This window comes from Myotis myotis, unplaced genomic scaffold (assembly GCF_014108235.1).
Source record: "Myotis myotis isolate mMyoMyo1 unplaced genomic scaffold, mMyoMyo1.p scaffold_m19_p_4, whole genome shotgun sequence".
Taxonomy (NCBI): Eukaryota; Metazoa; Chordata; class Mammalia; order Chiroptera; family Vespertilionidae; genus Myotis; species Myotis myotis.
Window position 1 is genome coordinate 98,236,551 of NW_023416346.1, and position 21,939 is coordinate 98,258,489.

Below are 21,939 nucleotides of genomic sequence, written 5' to 3' on the forward strand. Positions count from 1 at the left end.
CTGCTGGCTGAAGTCCGGTGGTATTTGTTACAATGTTTCTTAAACTGCCAGCTCAGAGGCCTGCAGCCACAGGCGGGGAACGTTGGTTTCCTCCAACGATCCTCCGTCACTGAGGCAAGCAAGCCTCATGTTAGTTTCAAGCTGCCTGGCTGCTGGCCGCCATCTTGGCTGACAGTTAATTTGCATATCTCGCTGATCAGCCAATGAAAAGGGTAGCGGTCATACGCCAATTACCATGTTTCTCTTTTATTAGTGTAGATTACTGATATAACATGTCAAAGCTACAATCCTACTATGTCTTCAGGAGTAAATAAGTTTAAAAGTCTTATCAGTACAAAAGGGCTAGTTTCTTACATTTAAGTATTTCTCATTTTCTATAAATAAAAATGTTTTAGTCCCAACTGCAATATTTATTAGTATCAGACAAGTCTGATGTTTGACAAATCAGCTTAGTAAGAAAAAAGAATATAAATCATAGATATGAGTCCTTCCAAATCTCTAAGAAAATAATCTTATCAGAGAACATCAAATAAGCTAACAAAATCTCAACAGAAATTAAGAAATTGTGCAGCAAAATAATCTAAGACTATTTAGAGATAATCTTTTAAAAAAACGATTTTATTGATTTTAGATTGAGAGAGGAAGGGAGAGAGAGAAACATCAATTGGCCTGCCTCCTGCAGGCCCCCTATTGGAGATGGAGCCCCAACCAGGAATCAAACCGATGACCTCCAGGTGCATGGGATGATGCTCAACCAACTAGCCAGGGCTAGAGATAACCCTATAATAGTTAACTAAAACCGTGTTTATCAATATGGAAAAAAAATAACACATTTAAAATTCACTGTCCATTGATTAGATTTCTTTAATAAAATTAGAATCATCCTAAACTTCCAAAGCTACAATACTCTTTAGGAGTTATGGCTATACCCAGGAAGAAAACTGTACTTCCTTATGTCACTAGTTCGTTCACCTCAGAGTTCTAGTAAGGGGCTTACCATATACCTAATAGAGTACAGCAAGAATCCTACTCCCTGTTTTGCAGTTTTTACTGAGAATATGAATTTCCCCAATGTATAGATCATATTTTACTACTGTGTGATTAGGTAGCCCAAGAGTGTGCATAGGGCAGGAGTCAGCAAACTTTTCTGTAAAGACCCAGAGTGTAAATATTTTGGCTTTGCAGGTCACATGATTTTTGTTGCAACTACTCAAATTTGTATAATGTGAAAAGAGCTATAGACAATATATAAAAGAGTAAGTGTGGCCAAAACCGGTTTGGCTCACTGGATAGAGCGTCGGCCTGCGGACTGAAAGGTCCCAGGTTCGATTCCGGTCAAGGGCATGTACCTGGGTTGCGGGCACATCCCCAGTGGGAGATGTGCAGGAGGCAGCTGATCGATGTTTCTCTCTCATCGATGTTTCTAACTCTCTATCCCTCTCCCTTCCTCTCTGTAAAAAATCAATAAAATAAAAAAAAAAAAAAAAGAATAAGTGTGGCTGGGTTCCAATAAAACTTTAACAAGAATAGGCAGTAGAGCAGATTTAGCCCATGGACTAAATATCATACAAAAATGGTATTTTAACAGAAATAGCCTTACCCACAATGATTATATGTCCTAGATTTTGGGGCATAGTCCTAACTTTGTGTAACTTTATCCTTATTAATAACCATGTATCTCAATTTTGGGTTCAAAAAATAGGTTCCCTATATACAGATACCTATCAAAACAGTCCCTTAATACATAACTGCATCTTTCAAAAACCTGGTATCTGCAAATATTTGCAAATAGTGTGTCCCAAAGTACTGTCAAACTAAACTCACCCTTTGGGTAGCATAAGATGGTTTTTTCTTCTTTTCAACTGTATAGAGACTGATTTCTATGTCACCTTTCGCAGTTCTACATTCTTCCTGAACCCTAATAAAAAAAAAAAAAATCAAAGGTCAAAGTAACAGAAACTTATCAAAAAGCAAACCGACGGTTTAAAAGTCAGATAAAAATACTTCTACTACATGTAAATTTTGCCATTTTAACCATTTTTACATGTACAATTCAGTGGTATTAACAAAATTTACAATGTTCTGTAATCATCACCACTATTTCCAAACCTTTTTCATCACTCAAAATCTAAACTTTATAACCATTAAGCAATAACTCTCTATTTTTCCTTTTGAATGCCTGTTAAACTCTAATGTACTTTATGTATATATGAATTTGCCTATTCTAGGTATTTCATATAAGTTGAATAATATGATATTTGTCCTGTTATGTCTGGCTTATTTCATTTAGCTTAATGTCTTCAATGTTCTAGCAGGATTCCAGAACTCCATTCATGGCTGAATAATATTCCATTGTGTGTATGTATTATATTTTGCTTATCCATTCATCTGTTAATAGACATTTGAGTTATTTCTCCTGTTCAGTTATTGTTAATAAATGCTGCTTAGAACACTGGCATATGGTAGCTATTTCAGGCCCTGCTTTCAATTCATGTTTTAACGTTTTGAGCAAAGAATTATTTCAAACTGCTCTATTGCCAGAGGGTGGCATTCAGTTCATAAATTAGCTATGTCTCCTTTTTTTCTTATTACTACTGAAGAAAGCAAAGTTGTAATTTAATTTAATTTTTCCACTTGTTGGCTGAGCTGCTGAAAGGCTTGGTTAGGGAGCTAACATGATTAAAATAAATTTTATATGCTCTCTATCACTGTCCTTTCTCTTTTATAAATCTACTAGAGGCCCATTGCATGAAGATTCGTGCAATAGGTCTTCCCTTCCCCTGGCTGCCAGCACCGGTTCTCCTCTGGCACCTGGGACCCAGGCCGAAGCCTTCAGTCTTCGCTCTGCTGCTTCATGCCTATGTATGCAAATTAACCGCCATCGTTGTTGGGTTAATTTGCATACTCTCCTGATTGGCTGGTGAGTGTAGCAGAGGGATGGTCAATTTACACATTTGTCTATTATTAGGTAAGACTTGAGGCCCGTTGCATGATTCTTGCAATAGGCCTTCCCTTCCCTTGGCTGCCGGCACCGGTTTTCCTCCAGCACCGGGTGCAGCGGAGAAGCCAAGCCTCTTCAGCCTTCAGTCTTCGCTCCACGCCTGCATATGCAAATTAACCGCCATCTTTGTTGGGCTAATTTGCATACTCATCCAATTGGCTGGTGGGTGTAGCAGAGTGACACCAATTTGCATATTTCTCTTCTATTAGTGTAGATTTCCACTTACTGTGGATTTTTTGGAGTTGATATTATAGCACAGTGATGGCGAACCTATGACATGCATGTCAGAGGTGACACGCGAACTCATTTTTTTGGTTGATTTTTCTTTGTTAAATGGCATTTAAATATATAAAATAAATATCAAAAATATAAGTCTTTGTTTTACTATGGTTGCAAATATCAAAAAATTTCTATATGTGACACAGCACCAGAGTTAAGTTAGGGTTTTTCAAAATGCTGACACGCCGAGCTCAAAAGGTTCGCCATCACTGTTATAGCACATGTTAGGGTCCACATAAAGCAGGGGTGGGGAATGTTTGGCCCCTGAAATCATTTGGTCTGGCCCTGCCAAGGCATTTGGGGTGAGTTAACTAAATGTTCCAACAAATATAATAGACTAATTTTTAAGTGGATAATTCTGTATGGCCCTTGAATGATGTTATAAATATCCAAGTGGCTGTTGGCAGAAAAAGGGTTCCCCACCCCTGACATAAAGTATAGAGATTCTTTTTTGAAAAATTTTTATGCAGCCCGGTGTGGCTCAGAGGTTTGGTTTGATTCCCAGTCAGGGCACATGCCCTTTTTGCAGGCTCGATCCCCAGCAGGGGACATGCAGGAGGCAGCCAATCCATGATTCTCATCATTGATGTTTCTCACTTCCTCACCCTTCCTCTCTGAAATCAATAAAAATACATTTAAAAAAAATTTTTATGCAACTCGGTGAAGCCACTGCAGAAAATAGTTTGAAGTTTCCTCAAAATAAATAAATAAATAAATAAATAAAAATAAATAAATAAATAAAAATAAATAAATAAATAAATAAATAAATAAATAAATAAATAAATGGAACTGCCTTTGACTCAGGGTTCCTACTTCTAGGAATATATTCTAAGCCTGAAACACTAATCAGAAAGAATACATGCACCCCTATGTTCATAGCAGCCTTATTTACAATAGCTAAGATTTAGAAACAGCTCAAGTGCCCATCAGTAGATGAGTGGATAAAAAAGCTGTGGTACATTTACACAATGGAATGCTGCTCAGCTGTAAAAAAGAACGCAATCTTACGTTTGGTGACAACATGGATGGACTTGAAAAGTATTATGCTAAGTGAAATAAGCCAGTCAGAGAAAGACAAGTACGATAGGATTTCACTTGTATGTGGAATTCTAATGAATATAAAGGATAGGGATTCTAAGTTTAAAATTTATCCTAACAAAATCCTTTCATACTCCAAGTTCACTTAAATAACACTTAAATACACCTTAACCACTAGAATCTACTATATATCTATATTGCAAACTAGTCCAGTTGATAGCCTTCTAAGAAACACTGTTGAAGTTTAGATTCATATATCACTGACATATTTATCCACATAGCCTCATGTTTTTACTTAACATTATCTATATTCTTTTCTAATCTACACTATCAACATGGAAGACAAAGATCTTAATTTTCATTTTTCAATATTTAGCACAAAGCTAAGAAAATTGAAGACAATCATTAAATTGTTATGGAATGCACTAACTGAAATAAAGTGAAAAAACTAATGCACAACTTAGTGGATTTAAAAAATATTTTAGTTATTAGAATAACAGAAAACATTTTGATTTACTTACAAAAAAACAAAGCTCTCAATTTTCTTATGAATGTTACCTTATTAACTCACCTACTAACCCCATGATTTAGTTCATTTACCACCACTCTTCTGCTCCATGCCATGAGATCTCGTTCAGTGGCCATCTGGCTACGAAGAGCATTGTTATGCATTTGTCGGACACCTTCAATTTGACCATTACGTCGGAGCCCAATATTTGGAGAAGATATGTCCATATTTGGACTTCTCAGAGCTAAAACAAAAACAAAGAAAGATACCCTTTCTGAGCAAAGGCACCAAATTTTTTCAGATCAGAGTTCTAAATAAAATAGGAGATTCCAAGTAATAGTACTGGACAACATTAATAACCCTTGGTTCTACGTTTTCTATACATCCCCTTGATGGCTTTTATTAGTATCATGAACGAAGCTGGCACTAAATAAATGTTTAAAGTTTCCATAGCCCTTTCAATATTTTTCAAAACACTTTTACATCTCTCATCTACTAACTGCTCAGTAAATGCCCCCCAAGAAGTATATTTAACATGACAGTAGAATCACAAATGTCTATTAGTACTAGCTCAGAAAGCTGCTTATTAAATTTAAATTCTATCTTTATTTAGACCATTAAGAGGACTCTGAATAAAGCTTCAACAAGGCTTTCAAAATTAGTAAGAGAAAAAATATAAATTGGAAAAGAATTTAATAGTCAAAATTTCATTTTCAAAATTGATAAGCAATAAAAAGGGAAATAGTAATAAAATTATATTTTTCCTTTTAATCCCCTAGAAAGGTCCCTATTAATTTATTTATGTTGTATTTTCAAATAAACCAAAAAATGGAAACTGAAAGTCAACTTAAAATAAGCACCAGAGAACACTCAAAGGAACATTGCAAATAGAATTAGACGGGATCCCTTTGACTAATGGCATTTTAAATCTGTTCAATGAAACCTAATACACTTTCCCTCTTATTAGCAGTTTCAGTTACCCATGATTAACTGAGGCCTGAAAATACGAAATAGAAAATTCCAGAACTAAATAACTCATAAGTTTTGAATTGCACTCCATTCTGCATAGTGTGGTGAAATATTGGGACAGGAATCATCACTCTGTCCAAAGTATCCATGCTGTATATGCTCCCTACCAGTCACTTAGTTTTCAGTTATCAGAGGGAGCTTAGTTATCAGAGAGAGATCAGTATCAGAGAGAGAGAGAGAGAGAGAGATCATAATCATGTTACTTTTATTATGCTATAATGTTATAATTATCCTATTTTATTATTAGCTACTGTTATTAATCTCTTAATGTGCCTAATTTATAAATTGAAATTTATCATAGGTATATATACAGAATAAGATAGTACATATAGGGTTTGGTACTATGTGCAGTTTCAGGCATCCACTGGGGATCTTGCAACCTATCCTATGCAGATAAGGGGGGAGGGAAATGACTACTGTATATTAAAATAAACTACCTATATTTCCTAAAGTCATTTGAGCCACAAAGATAATGAGATTATAGTACTGTTGGTATATTTATGATCACAATTGTAAATTAATAAAAATGTTATTTTTCCGTAACTGAAAAATAAATTAAAAAAGAAAAGCCCTAGCTGGTGTGGCTCAGTTGGTAAGGGCACATATCCAGGTAGCAGGTTTGATACCTGGTTGGAGCATATACAGGAGGCAACCGATGAATGTCACTCACATTGATGTCTCTGTCTCTCTCTCTCTCTCTCTCTCTCTCTCTCTCTCTCACTTTCTCTCTCTCATTCCTCTCCCTCCCTCTCTCTCTAAAAAAAAATCAATAATAAAAGCACATTTTAAAAAATTAAAAATAAATATCTAGTACAAAAAAATAAAAAAAACACCCCTCCAAATGTTTTTATTTATAAACCTAAAATGTTTCTCACATGCAATTACTTTGTATAAGTAAAATAATTAAAACACATTTATCATACCTTTTACATACATACACACACACACACACACACACACACACACACACACACACTTACCACCATTAGCAGGATATGATCTATTAACTGGAAAATGTGGAACATCTCCTTCGTTAATTAGTCTGAGATCTTGTTCTCTCTGTAGCTCCCTGATTATTCCATCAAGAATGCTCTCATCTTGGTCATTGGTTTGTTGCCCAATTACCTGTTCTACCACCTCACCATCACCTTAATGAGACCAAAAATACAAGGCCACTAAGTTACTTATGTTTTAGTATACCCTAAACAGAGTAAAAAACAAGCTTAATATGTAAATTTATAGATAAAAAAACACAACAGGATAAAAATGAAAACAAAGCATATATCAAATTAAATACTTTTAAAAGAACTTAAAAAAAAATTTGGCATGTCAGCTTGACTTACCCAATATCTTAAAATTAGACATTATGAGGGCTTTCTTATCTTAAAAAATAATTATTAAATTTATTAATTTAAAGATGAATTTTCTCCATGGAATATTCTAAACTAAAAGTTGGAAGTAGAGGTTTGAGTAAGGTTTTAATAAGTTCAAACACAGATAACTAAAATATTTTGCATCTTACTTTCATGAGAATTTCCTTTCTGAAAGAAACCACATGATGTTCGCCACTTTCAAATGTTCTCTTTTGATAACATCTCAATATATTGATGAATAGAAAATTATTCTTATGATACACTGAAATTCAATTACTTCCGAATAAATACTTTATTTCTATGATCTTTTTCTTTCTCAGCTACATCTTAAACCAGTTTTTCATCTTATTCTCTAGTCAGATTAAATGGTATCTAGTAGAATAGCCAAATGAACAGGTCTTACAGGAAATCAAGTGGATGAATTACAAATGTTTTTATTCAAATATCTCCTACTTAATATTCATGCTTCCCCCTTGTTTAAAAATTGCATATAATCAAAGTAATCATCAACACATGGTAACACCTTTTCATTGTTTTATAAATTTTTAAAAGAAAGATGATAAAAAATGTGCAACATTTCACTCTATAAAGGTAAAGTCTAAATTCCCTAGTAAAAAGTCATTTGCAAGTCAATAACTCACTAGGTCATACCGACATATAACAAAGATATGAAAGCATTCAGGTGTGAGGGTCGTGTGGAAGAGGCAGTATACACAAGGGAAATATGCTAACCAGAAGAGCTGCTCTGATAGAGAAAAGTTTATTTCAATGTCTTATTCTACTACTAGGGACCCAGTGCACGAATTCGTGCACCTTGAAAGGAACTGTGGGCCGAGGCTGTGGTGGGCACAGGGGCGGGTCTCAGCGCATCCTCTGCTCCCCCGCCTGGCCCCTCCTGCTATGGACCCCAGTCCCCTGGCTGCCAGCAGCCCCACTCCCGCCGCCACTGCTCCCACGCTCTGACGGTGCTGGCCCTGCTTGCACCCGCTGATGACGTGGAGCGATTGGGGCCAGCGCCGGCAGTGGGTGCAAGCGGGGCTACCGCCGGCAGCAGGTGTGAGAGGTGGATGCTGTCCTGATCACCCCTCAGGAGAAGGGGGAGGTGGAGAAGCTCTCAGGGGTGATCGGGACCCGCGCTGGGTGCCAGCAGTGGATGTGAGCAGGGCTGTTGCCGGCAGTGGGTGTGAGCGCCAGGTGGGACTGTAGCATGCGGGAGCAAAGAATTTTCATTAACCTCCAGAGGCTCGCCCCATTGGCAGAAACTGGTGCCCTGCCTTGGTCTGGCACCCCCACTTACCTGTTTCACCATCCCACTGCGGCAGACGCCTGCCATGTTCTGTGTGTGCCCCTGGTGGTCCACACACATCATAGCAACCGGTTGTTCTGTTCGGTTGTTCCACTGTTCAGTCTTTTTGCATATATATATATCCTCCCATTATGCATCACCACTGTTTCAATATCCTCCAAGATTGTGTATTATTTAAGCACTTACAATCCCCTCTTCCCAACACAATAGTTTTTTGCTTTTCAAACATGAGGATAGGTAAATAGCTACTTCCAAGCTTTTGGTTTTGAAATTTACTCTTCTTAGGTCCATTAACTATGGACTCTCAAATTAAAATACCAATACTATGAGCAGTGGAATTTCACCTATTATAAAAGCTTGACACATTAAAGTTAGCACAGGCAATCATTACTAGAAGTTAATGCTATATCTCCCTGACTGGTTTTGCTCAGTGGATCGAGCGTCAGCCTGTGGACTGAAAGGTCGCAGGTTCGATTCCAGTCAAGGGCATGTACCTTGGTTGCGGGCACATCCCCAGTGTGGGGTGTGCAGGAGGCAGCTGATTGATGTTTCTCTCTCATCGATGTTTCTAACTCTCTATCCTTCTCCCTTCCTCTCTGTAAAAATCAATAAAATATATTAAAAAAAAGTTAATGCTATAAACAACATGATCATACATACATTCAGGACATTAAGAAAGCAGGTCATTCTCTTCTTGAGCATATTCTTGTTTGCCCTAATCCATTTATCTGTGTCCAGGTGAAATAAGCAATGTAAAAATACTCTGGAGCAAGGTAAAAAGTACTATGCAACTGAAACTTAATAAAGCTAAAATATAATCTGCCACAGAGTTTCACAGGAGGCATATATCATAGAGAGAACAGCAGCAAGTATAACATTTTGCAAAATGTCTTAAATTTAATTTTAGAGATAACATACCATTAGCCACATATCCCAGCTGTGGTATAAGTTGTTCATCTTTACAATTTTCCCGTCCTGGTACCAGCCTTTGGAATTTTGTAGGATGAGGATTTCCATCAACATCCACCAAGAATGGGGGAGGCATGAGGTGAGGAGCTTGCTGGGTTTGTTCATCTAATACATAGTTGTTGGCATCACGGATAAGAGGTCGATAATCCGTGTGGAAGAACATCTGATCTGGAATCTTTATGACAGATGCTTAGTATTTATGTGCACAGGGAATTTACAGATATAAGCACTTATTTTCACTCCTAGAGCACATGCATTTTTCAAATCAGACAATTTTTGCATTCTCTTCTATTCCTTTATTGCCACATGTTTTCTATAAGTAGAAGTGATTCACCTAGATTGTAATCCCATATTTTCTCCACAAAATCCTGCAATCTGTACTACTTTCTGGGCCTATATCATATTTCTCTTATTTTTATTTAAGCTTCAAAAAACATATAAACCTTTATGACTATTTTTCTTGCTTATTTTTATTCAAATAAGAATGGAAAGCAATATAAACAGTGATGCATGTAGATATCAATTGCCTAGACCAGTGATGGTGAACCTATGACATGCATGTCAGAGGTGACACACGAACTCATTTTTTTGGTTGATTTTTCTTTGTTAAATGGCATTTAAATATATAAAATAAATATCAAAAATATAAGTCTTTGTTTTACTATGGTTGCAAATATCAAAAAATTTCTATATGTGACATGGCCCCAGAGTTAAGTTAGGGTTTTTCAAAATGCTGACACGCCGAGCTCAAAAGGTTCGCCATCACTGGCCTAGACACTAAAATGTGGTAGAAGTATTGAGCTGAACTCAGTGATTCTGAATTATCTTCCAACTCCAAGATTCTAAAATCTATTTCAAATTCACAGCTAATAAAATATAAGGAACTGGTGAAGTCAGTTTCCAAAGTATTTTAATAAGATCAATAATAGGTAAAGTAGCCAAGCAAGAAAATAAATGTTCGATCACCAGCTGTTTATTCCCAATTTATGATAAGTACAGGATGCAATTTTACAGTTGTCCTCACCTATTATACCTGAAAGATAGTACAGAGAATATGTTCTAATGAATTTTTATATCTATATCACCCTGTATATATCTTAATCACTATTAAGTCTTATGTTTTACCAAGAAAGGTAACTTAGTTGTTTTATATCTATTAACACACAATGACACTTATTAACTGAAGACTTCAAAGAAAATTTATAAATGATACAATCCAAAGCTAAAGTCTTCAACAAAAATCAAATATACTAACCTTTTCATAGTATTTACTGCATCCAAAACCAAAAAGCAGCAAATGCCCATGAGAATCTGTGCAGGCAAAATGGTTTCCATCTGGTGAAAATTTACAATCAAACACTGCACCATGGCCTTGGCCTTCAATCTGAAATTTAGAGGAGTAATTTTAAATCATCGTAAGAGGTAATTTTCAAATAATAAATAAGCAATAGCGTCTGCTTGCTCATATCTTGAATTCTGTGATGCATCAACATTCCAATGTACTCTCTGGCTTCTGTAGCCAGGATCCTAATGGAAACAGTAAGCTCTAAAAGAAATTAGGGAGAATAAAAATACAGTGCATGGTATCAAATATTATTAACAATGCCATATTTCAAGCAGTACTAAATGAGTGACTAGGGGACTAAAAACATCTAAACACAACCAAATTGACAAAGGTGATATCTCAGCAAAATTAAAATATTACCTTTACATCTTAAATTGTAATGCAAGTAAGTCTTAAAATAACCATCCTAAAATTAAAGCACACAAATCAATTTTATCAATAAAAGACAGATGTTATTATTAATGCCCTGGATCTGCTTAAAACCTATAAAAGGGACCTCAAAGGATAACAATTCAGAAATGTTTAGGAACAATGCTTCTTCAGAGAAGGAAACTGAGTATGTAGGATAGGAGTAGTCCCATAACCACAGGAAGGTGTTCATTCTACTGGGAGAAGAGACAGCTCACCAGATTTTTACATGATTTGTGCAAAATATATATATCAAGAGTATTCATATCTCCAATGCTACATTTGCCAAACAACTCCCTGATTACTAATTAAGCCATATGGGGTTCACCAGAAGCAGATAAAATATAGTCAACTGTTGTGATTAATAAATTAGGATTATAATTTAAGCATTAACCTTTTTGTGACTTTGGTTAGTGTTAGCTCCAAAAGTTCATTATATCTGAGTTTCGAGAGTTTAGGGCTGGGGACCAGAATTTGGTAAATGCTAACACCATGAAAACAGAGTCACCCTGAAAGGTATAATTCTCTACTGGCCTTACACTTAGGTCTTGAATGATTTGGTTACTCTGTGGATTTAAACACAGGTCACATGAGGTTCTTTGGCACTAAATATACTTTAATTACCAAGTTGTCATAAAAGAGAAACCTGTTGTAATATGAACTATTTTTTCTTACCATGTTAAAATAATTCCGAATTTTGGTCCCCCGGTCAAGGTCCCAAATGAAAATGTTCCCATCATGGCCCGCTGAAAGTATGATCCTTTGATCAAATGGATGTGCTTCCAAAACAAATACTTCATCATCATGTCCCTGTGATAAAATCAATTAAACACGAAAAGCAACCTTAAGCATCTGGTTTATTTGGTCAAAAGATCTCCAGAGTACACTATCAATCCGATTCAGATTAATTCATGCCCATCAAGTTAGCAGCATTTAATACATGGACACTACAATGAATACTTAGGTAAGATTTCCTTGTATGTTTTAGTGCTGATTTCATAAAGTATTCAATAGACAGAAGAACTGAAAAAGTATTTAATACATAGTTCAAAACAGTGACAGCTCATTAACCAGGGTCCTAAAGTGGAATTGGTATTTCTAGGACTCTACTATTTAAAAGGCCACAGAAAATGTAACAAACAGAATCATTCATTAATACTCAGTTATGCCACAGTGATAACAGACAAACCTTCATTGTTCTTCAGCCAGCAGTCTCTATCACTGGTATTCAAATTGTATTTTATGAGGCCTCACGATACATTCAAACAACAAAGTATACTGAACTGACGCTGTCCTTTATCTACTTTATAATTGAGAATTTCATTTAATATGCTGAGAAATGGATTTGCTTATTAAAAAGTTTGAAAACCAATGTTCTACATATATGTTTGCCTTCTAATAAATAAATGATTTATCAGTATATAGAGAGATCTTACTTCAGGGATCTGCAAACTTGAACCTACAGGCCAAATCCAGCTCCCAGATGTTTTTGTATACACAGTCTGTGAGCTTAGAATGGTTTTACATTGTTTAAAGGTTGAAAAAAAAAAAAAAGAATATGCAACAGTGATCCTATGTGGCCTACAAAGCCAAAAATATTTATTATGTGGCCTCTTAAAGAAAAAGTTTGCCAACATCTGATTTAGATCATTGTTGATTTTACTTAATTCCTGGTTAGAGAGTACATGATTAAGAACAGGCTATAAGTCTTAGAAAAAGATACAAGACATCCTGAAGTTGAATTTCACTTAATAAAACATCATATTATACATCAAGAGCCTCTAGAAATGATCATATATTTTGAATCTACAAAGTGCACCTTATCCCAAATCACTGTATAAGAAATACAATAGAGTATCCTGCCACATTACCATCATGGACAAAAATAAAGCTTATTAAAAATAATTGCAGACAGGCTGACAATGTGAAGTGTTAAGATTAGAAGGTAAAATCCCAATACAATAAATATTATCACAATTAAAATTTATCAAAACTGCTTACCCAGTGACTACTACAAAATCTTTTGTTATAATAAAAATCTCTTCCTGAATAATCAATTTGATACAGTAAATATTTTTGCAGGATCCTAACAAGTAAACAATAAAATTACTTTGTTAAATTTTAATGCTACAATTACTTCAGTGTATAATAGGAAAAAAAGGCTCTTAAATAGGAGAATTAATATTTTGGTCATATGCCTTGGGATACTGCATAGACACAGGATCTAGGGAACAAAACCTAGTCAAATCCAGTAATGTCTTAAGACTCATCATCTGTCCTATTTTTATTTATTAAGTACACTTCTATTTCTACCACCACCACACAAATCCAAATTATCATAATGGTCCATCCTACTCTTGACTATACCCAATGTCATTCTTATCTCCAATCTAATTATTCTGTTGCCAGACTTGTATGGTATTTTTCAAAAGCAATAATTCACAGGTAATACCTTTGCTTTTAAACTCTTTAATGATTCCCAAATAGTCTTTGGGGAGCTCTCACATGGTCTGGCCCCTGTCCATTTCTTCAATTCTATCTAGTGACACTCTATTTCTGCTTTCTGTGCTTCAGCCAAAAATTGGCTTTCTTTCAATTCCCTTCTACCCCAGGACCTTTGTACATGCTTTTCCCTACTGCTGTAAGGACTTTTGAATCTCCTCACATATGTGATTTATCAAATATTTATTGATCTCCTACCATGTTGAGAAAGAAAGTAAGCAAGAAAAATATCAGGAAGTGATAAACACTATGATTAAAATAAAGCAAGGGGAGGCCAATCCAGATTGTTTGATCAGCAAAGGCCTTGTCAAGGATGTGACATTTAGGCTAAGACCTGGGTAATTTCTATCTACCTTTCAAATCTTAACTCAAACTTCACTTCCTCAGGAAACTTGTTCTGACTCTCCCAGAGCAGGTTTTGTCAACTTGTTAGAAACTTGCATTTTATTTTGCACTTCTCTTTCTTAGCATTTATTTGATTAATTTTTTCTCCTAATAGGTTATAAAATCATTTATTACTAATACCCAACTTAGTGGCTGGCACATAGGAGATGCTCAGTAAGTATTTGCTGAATGGAAAAACTTTATACCCCACTAAGACCCTGATATACAAATTGTTAACACAGAAAATATAAGCTCTTTACAAAAACTAAGTAAATTTGACTGTTATAAGGACTGAAAGTAATCTGTTCTAAAATTTCTTCAGTAAAATTCACAGAAAACAGATAACCTATGAGTCAGCCCATGGTAATAGTACAACTAAACAAAACTCTAAATTAAGGTACTTATCAAGAAAGAATTTTACATGGATTTATAAAATCAATGGCTATAACATGGCCTTTGAAATTGTGATTTTTAGACATATAGACTTGTGCTGTCTAATAGTGTAGTTTTAACCACATACGGGTATTAAGCATTTGCAATGTGGCTAGTCTGAATTGAGATATTCTCTAAGTATAAAACACACAGTTGATTTCAAAGATTTAGTGTGAAAAAAAGAAAGCAAAAGATTTCATTAAGTCCAGCCAGCGTGGCTCAATGGTCGAGTCTTGACCTATGAACCAGGAGGTCACAGTTTGATTTCCAGTTTGGGGCACATGCCCGGGTTACGGACTTGATCCCCAATGTGGAGTGTGCAGGAGGCAGCTGATCAATAATTCTCTCTCATCATTGATGTTTCTATCTCTTTCTCCCTCTCCCTTCCTCTCTGAAACCAATAAAAAGATTTTTTAAAAATATATTTCATTAATAATTTTATATTAATTATATGTTGAAATGCTACTAGTTTGGATATACTAGGTTACATAAAATCCTACATAATAAAAGGCTAATATGCAAATTGACCGAATGGAAGAACGACCAGTTGCTATGATGTTCACTGACCACCAGAGGGCAGATGCTCAACACAGGAGCTGCCCCCTGGTGGTCAGTGCGCTCCCACAGGGGGAGGGCTGCTCAGCCAGAGCGCTAAGCCAGGCTCACTGCAGGTGAGTGCAGCAGCGGTGGTGGGAACCTCTCCTGCCTCCGCGGCAGTGCTAAGGCATCAGTTGGACATCCCCTGAGGCTCCTGGACTGTGAGAGGGCTCAGACTGGGCTGAGGGACCCCCACCCACCCCGAGTGCACAAATTTCCTGCACTGGGCCTCTAGTATATTATTAAAATTAATTTCACCTGCTGGACTTTACCTTTTTATTGTGGGCTGCTAGAAAAATTAATATGTGGCTCATTACATTTCTATTAGAGTGTGCCAACATTGACAAACATTTCCTAACAATGAATCAAGCAAGCAGCCTGGCTGAGGTGGCTCAGTAGTTGAGCATCAACCCATGAACCAGGAGGTCACAGTTTGATTCCTGGTCAGGACATGTGCCTGGGTTATGGGCTCAATCCCTGGCATGCAGGAGGCAGCTGATCAATGGTTCTCTCTTATCATTGATTTTTCTATCCCTCTCTCCCTCTCCCTTCCTCTCTCTGAAATCAATTAAAAAATATTAAAAAATAATCAAGCAAATAGTAAAGGATTTTCCACACATATTAACAGAAACTTATACTAGGGAACAGAGAAAGCCAGAATGAGATAAGTGCTGGCTTATATATATAAGGAAGAACCTAAAATTCCACTAAACAGTGTTAAAGTTTTATTTAGGAAAGAGAACATAGGAGGTATATGAAAGATAAACTGGAAATCCACCCAAAATTAAAGAAATCTTTAGAAAGCTAATATGCATTAGATAAGATTATCTCAGAAAGGAGTCAATAAGGATTGAACCATGGTATGCTGCAAACTCAAGTTATGAGAATTGGTTTCTAATCCCTATCACTACTTTATTTACCAGCGATTTTAAACCTTTTTCATCTCAAGAAAAAGTAATTACTAAAATTTTGTGGCACACCAAAAAAGACATTATATTTTTGCTGATCTGACAAAAAAATAGATTTAATTTTGATTTATTCACACTGTATGGCTATTGTTGTTGTTGTTTTTTAATTTGACAATCTAAGGGAAAAGAGGTCAGTGACCCTGACTAAATAATCATATTTTGAAAATTCTTGTGGCACACCAGCATGCTGCAGCACATGGGTTGAAATTTGGTGGTATAAACCATAGGGCAAACACTTGGCCCTTCACCTATGAATCAATAATTTAATTTAACTTGAAGTCAACTTGAACTATCTTAAACTGCCAAGCATCAAACACACCCATGTAATTTCAGTTATTAATCCTATCAACTTTCACAACACAAGTATAGCAGCCTTTTACTATGACAAATACATTTTTTTTAAAAAAAAAGAAAGAGGAGCCCTAGCTGAATTGGCTCAGTCGGCCTGTGGGTTCAATTCCAGTCAAGGGTGCATACCTTCGTTTCAGGTTCAATCCCAGCCCAGGTCAGGGCCCCATGAAGGAGGCAACCAATTGAAGTGTCTCTCTCAAATCAATGTTTCTCTCTCTGTATGTGTCTCCCTCTCCCTTCCAATCTCTCTAAAATTCAATCGGAAAAAATATCTTTGGGTGAAGATTAACAAAGATAGAAGAAAGAGGAAAAGACAGCTTTTTCTCCAACTTCCTCTTACCTCCATTTCTTACATAAACTAATCTATGAAGGTAGAATATATAAAATATCCTTGTCAAAACAAAGTTAGTTCTATCCCTAAAATAGTAACAACAAAAAGTCCCAGTGCATGCCAGAAACAAAATAACATATATTCTTGGCTGCATACACTAACATAACAGATAAATACCAGAACTGGAAAGGATCTTGAAAATTTTCATAACTGCTTTTAGGAGCTATACCATGTGTCGTCACTATTTTGCAGATATGTAAACAGAGGTACCTCACATAATTACTTCTCTAAGGGATAGTAAGTCATAGAAAGTAAACTGGAACATAAATTTCCTGTCTTCTAGAATGCCCTTTTTGACCATTTTAATTATTCTAAAAATAGAATACTTACGGATAATGTATGAAGAAGTTGCCCAGTGACTGAATTCCATACTTTCAAAAGGAAATTGTTCACTGCAGTAATAATTGTGGTGTCATAGCGATCCCAGGCTACCATAGTCACCTTAAGTTTAGTGACCTTGTCTTCCCCAGAAGGCAAGTTATTCCTAAACAAAATAATTTGCAGTATTCATACACTGTAAATTCTTAACAAAAGTGCAACTAACATAGTAAATTATGTCAAAAAATTTCCCCAGGAGTATGCCAATTTTTGGATATAAATTATAAAACATAAATTTAAGTACTGATGAAATAAAATAAAAAATACCTGCATAGGCCAATATCAATAGCTTATTTTAGGGAAGAAAAAAAGGACACAAGTGGCAAAAATTTTACATGTAGTTACACAAGAACAACAGAAAAGCGAAATTAAAAAGAAATCTATGAACACCTTAAAATACTAGATACTAGAAAATATAAAGAAAACATATATGGACACTTTATTCCCTTAAATATTAAATTTTGTGAAACTAATAGATCATATGCAAGTGCAGTAAGAGATTTGGTAACTTTTGGTTTAATTGAATATAACATCATCAGTAGCTGGCTATGATTACAAAGTCAGTTCTATATTGTTATAAATGGAAATATAATTAATTTCAGTCATAAACTATTGATCTTTCAATCAATAGTGAAGATAAGGAAAAAGATGCTGATTAAGTGTACTTATAATGTTGAGTAGGAATGCTAACAATAAGAAAAATTCTAAAGGTATCCTTAGTAAATTAGGAAAATAAATATATAATGACATACAATAGGGATAACCTCAAACTGTATACATACTTTAACAGCTGATAGCTGTAGATTCGCTTACATTTTGAAAATGAAATGTATTTTTATAAACACTGCCTTCAACACACATTTTTTGGGGGCTCCCTGTATATGACCTGTAGAAAACTAAGAGAATGACTCCATGGGCATTAGTAGAGCACAGTGATCATAAGAGTCCAGAATTTTAAATGAGTCAGCAATATTTCTATCATCCAGTATGTCAATCAAAAGCAAAAGGCAATTTATTTGGAAACAAAGTACAGATGCAAATTTCACACCTACCAAATAACTCTAAACTATTTACTAATCTAAAAAGATATTTTACTTTCATTATTAAATATAATTCAATAATGTAAGATACTATGCCTTCTGAAAACTAATGAAATACCTAATATCCAAACTTACCCAGTCATTTTAGTAGCCATATCTAGCACTATACTTTTCCATTCTTGTTGCTGATATTGCCAAATTCTTGCTGTTCCATCTCTGCTTCCACTAACAAATCTTAAACTGCAAAGAAAAAGTAAAAATACCCTTATTAGTTTCCTCCAAAAAGGAAATCACTTTTTTGCTAATCATAAAAGTAATACTTTCATCCACATATTACTACTGGGGAGAACAACAATGGTGTACTTTAGAAAACAGTTGGCAGTTCCTCAAAAGGATAAACAAGTTACTGTATGACCTAGCAATTCTACCCCCAGGTATATATCCAAAGGAAATGAAAACATTAGTCCACACAAAAACTTGTATACAAATATTTATGGCATTATTCATAACAGGCCAAGAAGTGGCACCAACCCAAATGTCCATCAACTGATAAATGGATAAACTGTGGTATATTCCATACATTCAAATAATATTCATCAATAAAAAGGAAAGAAATAATGATATATGCTGCAACATGGATGAATATTGAAAACATTATGCTAAGTGAAAGAAATCAGTCACAAAAGATTTCACTTATGAAATGTCCAGAATGGGCAAATCTAGAGACAAAAAGTAAATAATGGTTGACCAGAGCTGAGGGTGGGAGTGTAAAAAGAATGTAGATTGAGAGCTACAAGGTATGAGATTTCTTTTTAAGGTGATTAAAATGTTCTAAAATTGATTGTGTTGAATGTTGCACAATTCTATGAATATACTAAAAACCATTAAATTTTATGTTATGAGGATTATATTTCAATATAACATAAAAATACACTCATTCAGCAATAATTCCATCACTGTTCATATGTTTCTATGCTTTGAGTACTTTATAAAAGACAAAAATATATACTTATATATTCTATCCAAAGAAAATAGAATTACACAATATATGATGTTTTATAATGCCTTTCCCTAACTTCAGTATATTTTATAGAAATATTTCTGTGTACAAATACAAAACTAACACATTTTTTAAAATATGTATTTTTTATTGATTTCAGAGAGGAAGGGAGAGGGAGAGAGATAAAAACATCAATAATGAGAATCATTGATCCTCTGCCTTCTCAACGTCCCTCACTAGGGATCAAGCCCACAACCCAGGCATGTCCCAATCAGGAATAGAACCATGACCTCCTGGTTCATAGGTCGACACTCAATCACTGACATCATTTTTAATGTGCTCAACTATATGGCTGTATCAAAATGTATTTAATCAACCCCCCAATGATGAATATTTATACTATTTCCAGCCTTCACGATCATAGATAATGTGATGAATCTCAATATACATCTTTGCAGAGTCAAAGGATAGACACATTTTTTAAGCTTTTGAAACATACTGCCAAATTACTTCCAAAGTTTTTAATAATTTATAATCTCATAAAAAATTATGGGAGAGAAGCCATTTTCTCTAAACTCTTGGCTATATTGGGTGTTATCATTCTTCATTATCTCGTCATTCTTAAAGAAAAATATTGTTAATATTATTCTAAATTGCATTTCTTTGATCATTAGTAAAATTGTACATCTTGAAAATTTTGATGTATTTATTGACCACATAACTAGTTAAGAGAGTTTCTACTTTAAGAAAAAAGGCAAGAAGCCCTGGCTGGTTGGTTCAGTGGATAGAACGTTGGCCTGAGGACCAAAAGGTCCCAGGTTCAATTCCGGTCAAGGGCACATGCCCAGGGTTGTGGGCTCGATCCCTGGTGGGGGGCATGCAGGAGGCAGCCAATCAATGATTCTCTCTCATCATTGATGTTTCAATCATCTCTCTCTCCCTCTCCCTTCTTCTCTGAAATCAATTAAAATATATTTAAAAAGAAAAAAGGCAAGGAATTTAATTCAGATTCTTTTAGCATGAAAAAGTCATAATAAAACAAATCTTCAGGTGTATAACTAAATATTGTGCAATAAACCAACCTTAAAAATCATTTGAATGTTTTTTTCATTGCTAATACTGTATAGGTGTCATTCTTTGTAGACCGTCATTATTTACTCTTGCATTTAACAAAGATCAAGATAATAGTAATCACCTACTGTCTGAAAATAGTTAAAAATAAAACATGGTAATCTACAGAAAGTCCTTAGAGAAATATAGGGATACAAGTTATGTTAAGTGGTTACATTTTTTAATCTATTGTCAGTCAATTTTTAGTCAAGGAAAGATTATCACCTTTTCAGGATCAGACATTTGAGAGGGTACACGAATACCTGTATATAATTTCTGAGTTTTACAGACATAGAAAATATGTATCATATGAATACTAGATACAATTAGTGATACAGATGTTCAGCAGGACACTAGGGAGTTAAAATCTGGAGAAGTCAGGAAAGGTTTCAGGTAGGGCATGAACCTTAAAAGGAAGACAAAACTTAAAGAAGAAACAGAAGAGGGAAAAAAGAGGTAAGGAGAGTGGAAGGGAGATGATAGATGTAGGAGGGAAAGAGAAGTGAAGTGTAGGTAAATGCTATTTCTGGGTAAGAATGGTGTGAGGTAAAGTATAAAGAAACGATGGATGTTAAAATATATGTGGGATATAATAAGAACAATGATTAAATCAACTAGGTGGATTTAAGAATTTATATAGGAATAGAAGATGAATTAAGAATGTAGGTCTAAAATCCAGTTGTAGAGAGTTCTGAATGCCAGGCTAAGACACTGAGGTCTATTTTATAGACCAAGAAGTAACACTAAAATTTTCTGAGAAGAGCAATGCTGATCTGGCAGAAATGGACAGGAAGTATTTAGACGGGAGAAGAAAACTGATGGTAAAGGGTCAAATAATGGAATCCTGACGAAGGTGGGGGAAAACAGAAATGGAAAAAGAGAAAAAAAAAATAATTCAGAAAGAAAGCACTGATAGCCTATGATGACTACTTGAATAGAAGTTTAGAAGAGATGGGGTAAGGATATCATCAGAGATAGACAAAGGGTTTCAGCCTAAGTGACTGGACAGAAATAAAGTATAGAAATAAGGAGTCGAGGTAGCTAATTCTGAGTGAATGGAGACAAAATATATCAAATATCTGTTTACAAAGATAAGTACTACAGTAGTTACCTGTCTCCATTGTTACAGAATTGAACAGCAACAACTTTGTCCTATGACATAAAAAAACAAATTTCTATTAGTGTTAATTAATTTGTAAAATGAATAAAATACTCTTCCCCTCAAATTCACATGCAAAAGCATCATGGAGTAGATTTTTTAATACTATAATTTTCTTAAAGAACTCAAATTTTGTTTAAAAGGCTGAAACAATGCATTAACTATGGAGTTGTAATTTGAGACAATCCAAACATATGCAAACCTGTTTCTAAACAATAATCTCAAGAGACAGATAGTTCTGACTAGGTATTAAGTTTATTATGCCCCCCATAATAAAACAGCACACTAATGAAAATACCACCTTAAAATAACTAATATAATAGTAGTTGAATGAAATTTCCCACTTAACTCTTTCTTAAATTTCAGAAAAC

At 35.0% G+C, this 21,939-nt stretch overlaps 1 protein-coding gene across 4 annotated transcripts in view; it reads right to left on the reverse strand.

Moving 5' to 3' along the window:
- Nucleotides 1-21,939, reverse strand: part of BRWD3 (bromodomain and WD repeat domain containing 3) — a 153,755-nt gene that overhangs the window by 58,927 nt on the left and 72,889 nt on the right. For all 4 annotated transcript variants that reach the window (XM_036304582.1, XM_036304583.1, XM_036304581.1 and 1 more), the window contains exons 12-20: nucleotides 21,521-21,561; nucleotides 18,435-18,539; nucleotides 17,212-17,365; nucleotides 11,932-12,066; nucleotides 10,759-10,887; nucleotides 9,453-9,678; nucleotides 6,836-7,003; nucleotides 4,890-5,070; nucleotides 1,825-1,918 (exon numbers count right to left, since the gene is read on the reverse strand). In XM_036304582.1, coding sequence (XP_036160475.1) covers nucleotides 1,825-1,918; nucleotides 4,890-5,070; nucleotides 6,836-7,003; nucleotides 9,453-9,678; nucleotides 10,759-10,887; nucleotides 11,932-12,066; nucleotides 17,212-17,365; nucleotides 18,435-18,539; nucleotides 21,521-21,561 — 1,233 coding nt within the window. The remainder of the gene's footprint in view (nucleotides 1-1,824; nucleotides 1,919-4,889; nucleotides 5,071-6,835; nucleotides 7,004-9,452; nucleotides 9,679-10,758; nucleotides 10,888-11,931; nucleotides 12,067-17,211; nucleotides 17,366-18,434; nucleotides 18,540-21,520; nucleotides 21,562-21,939) is intronic.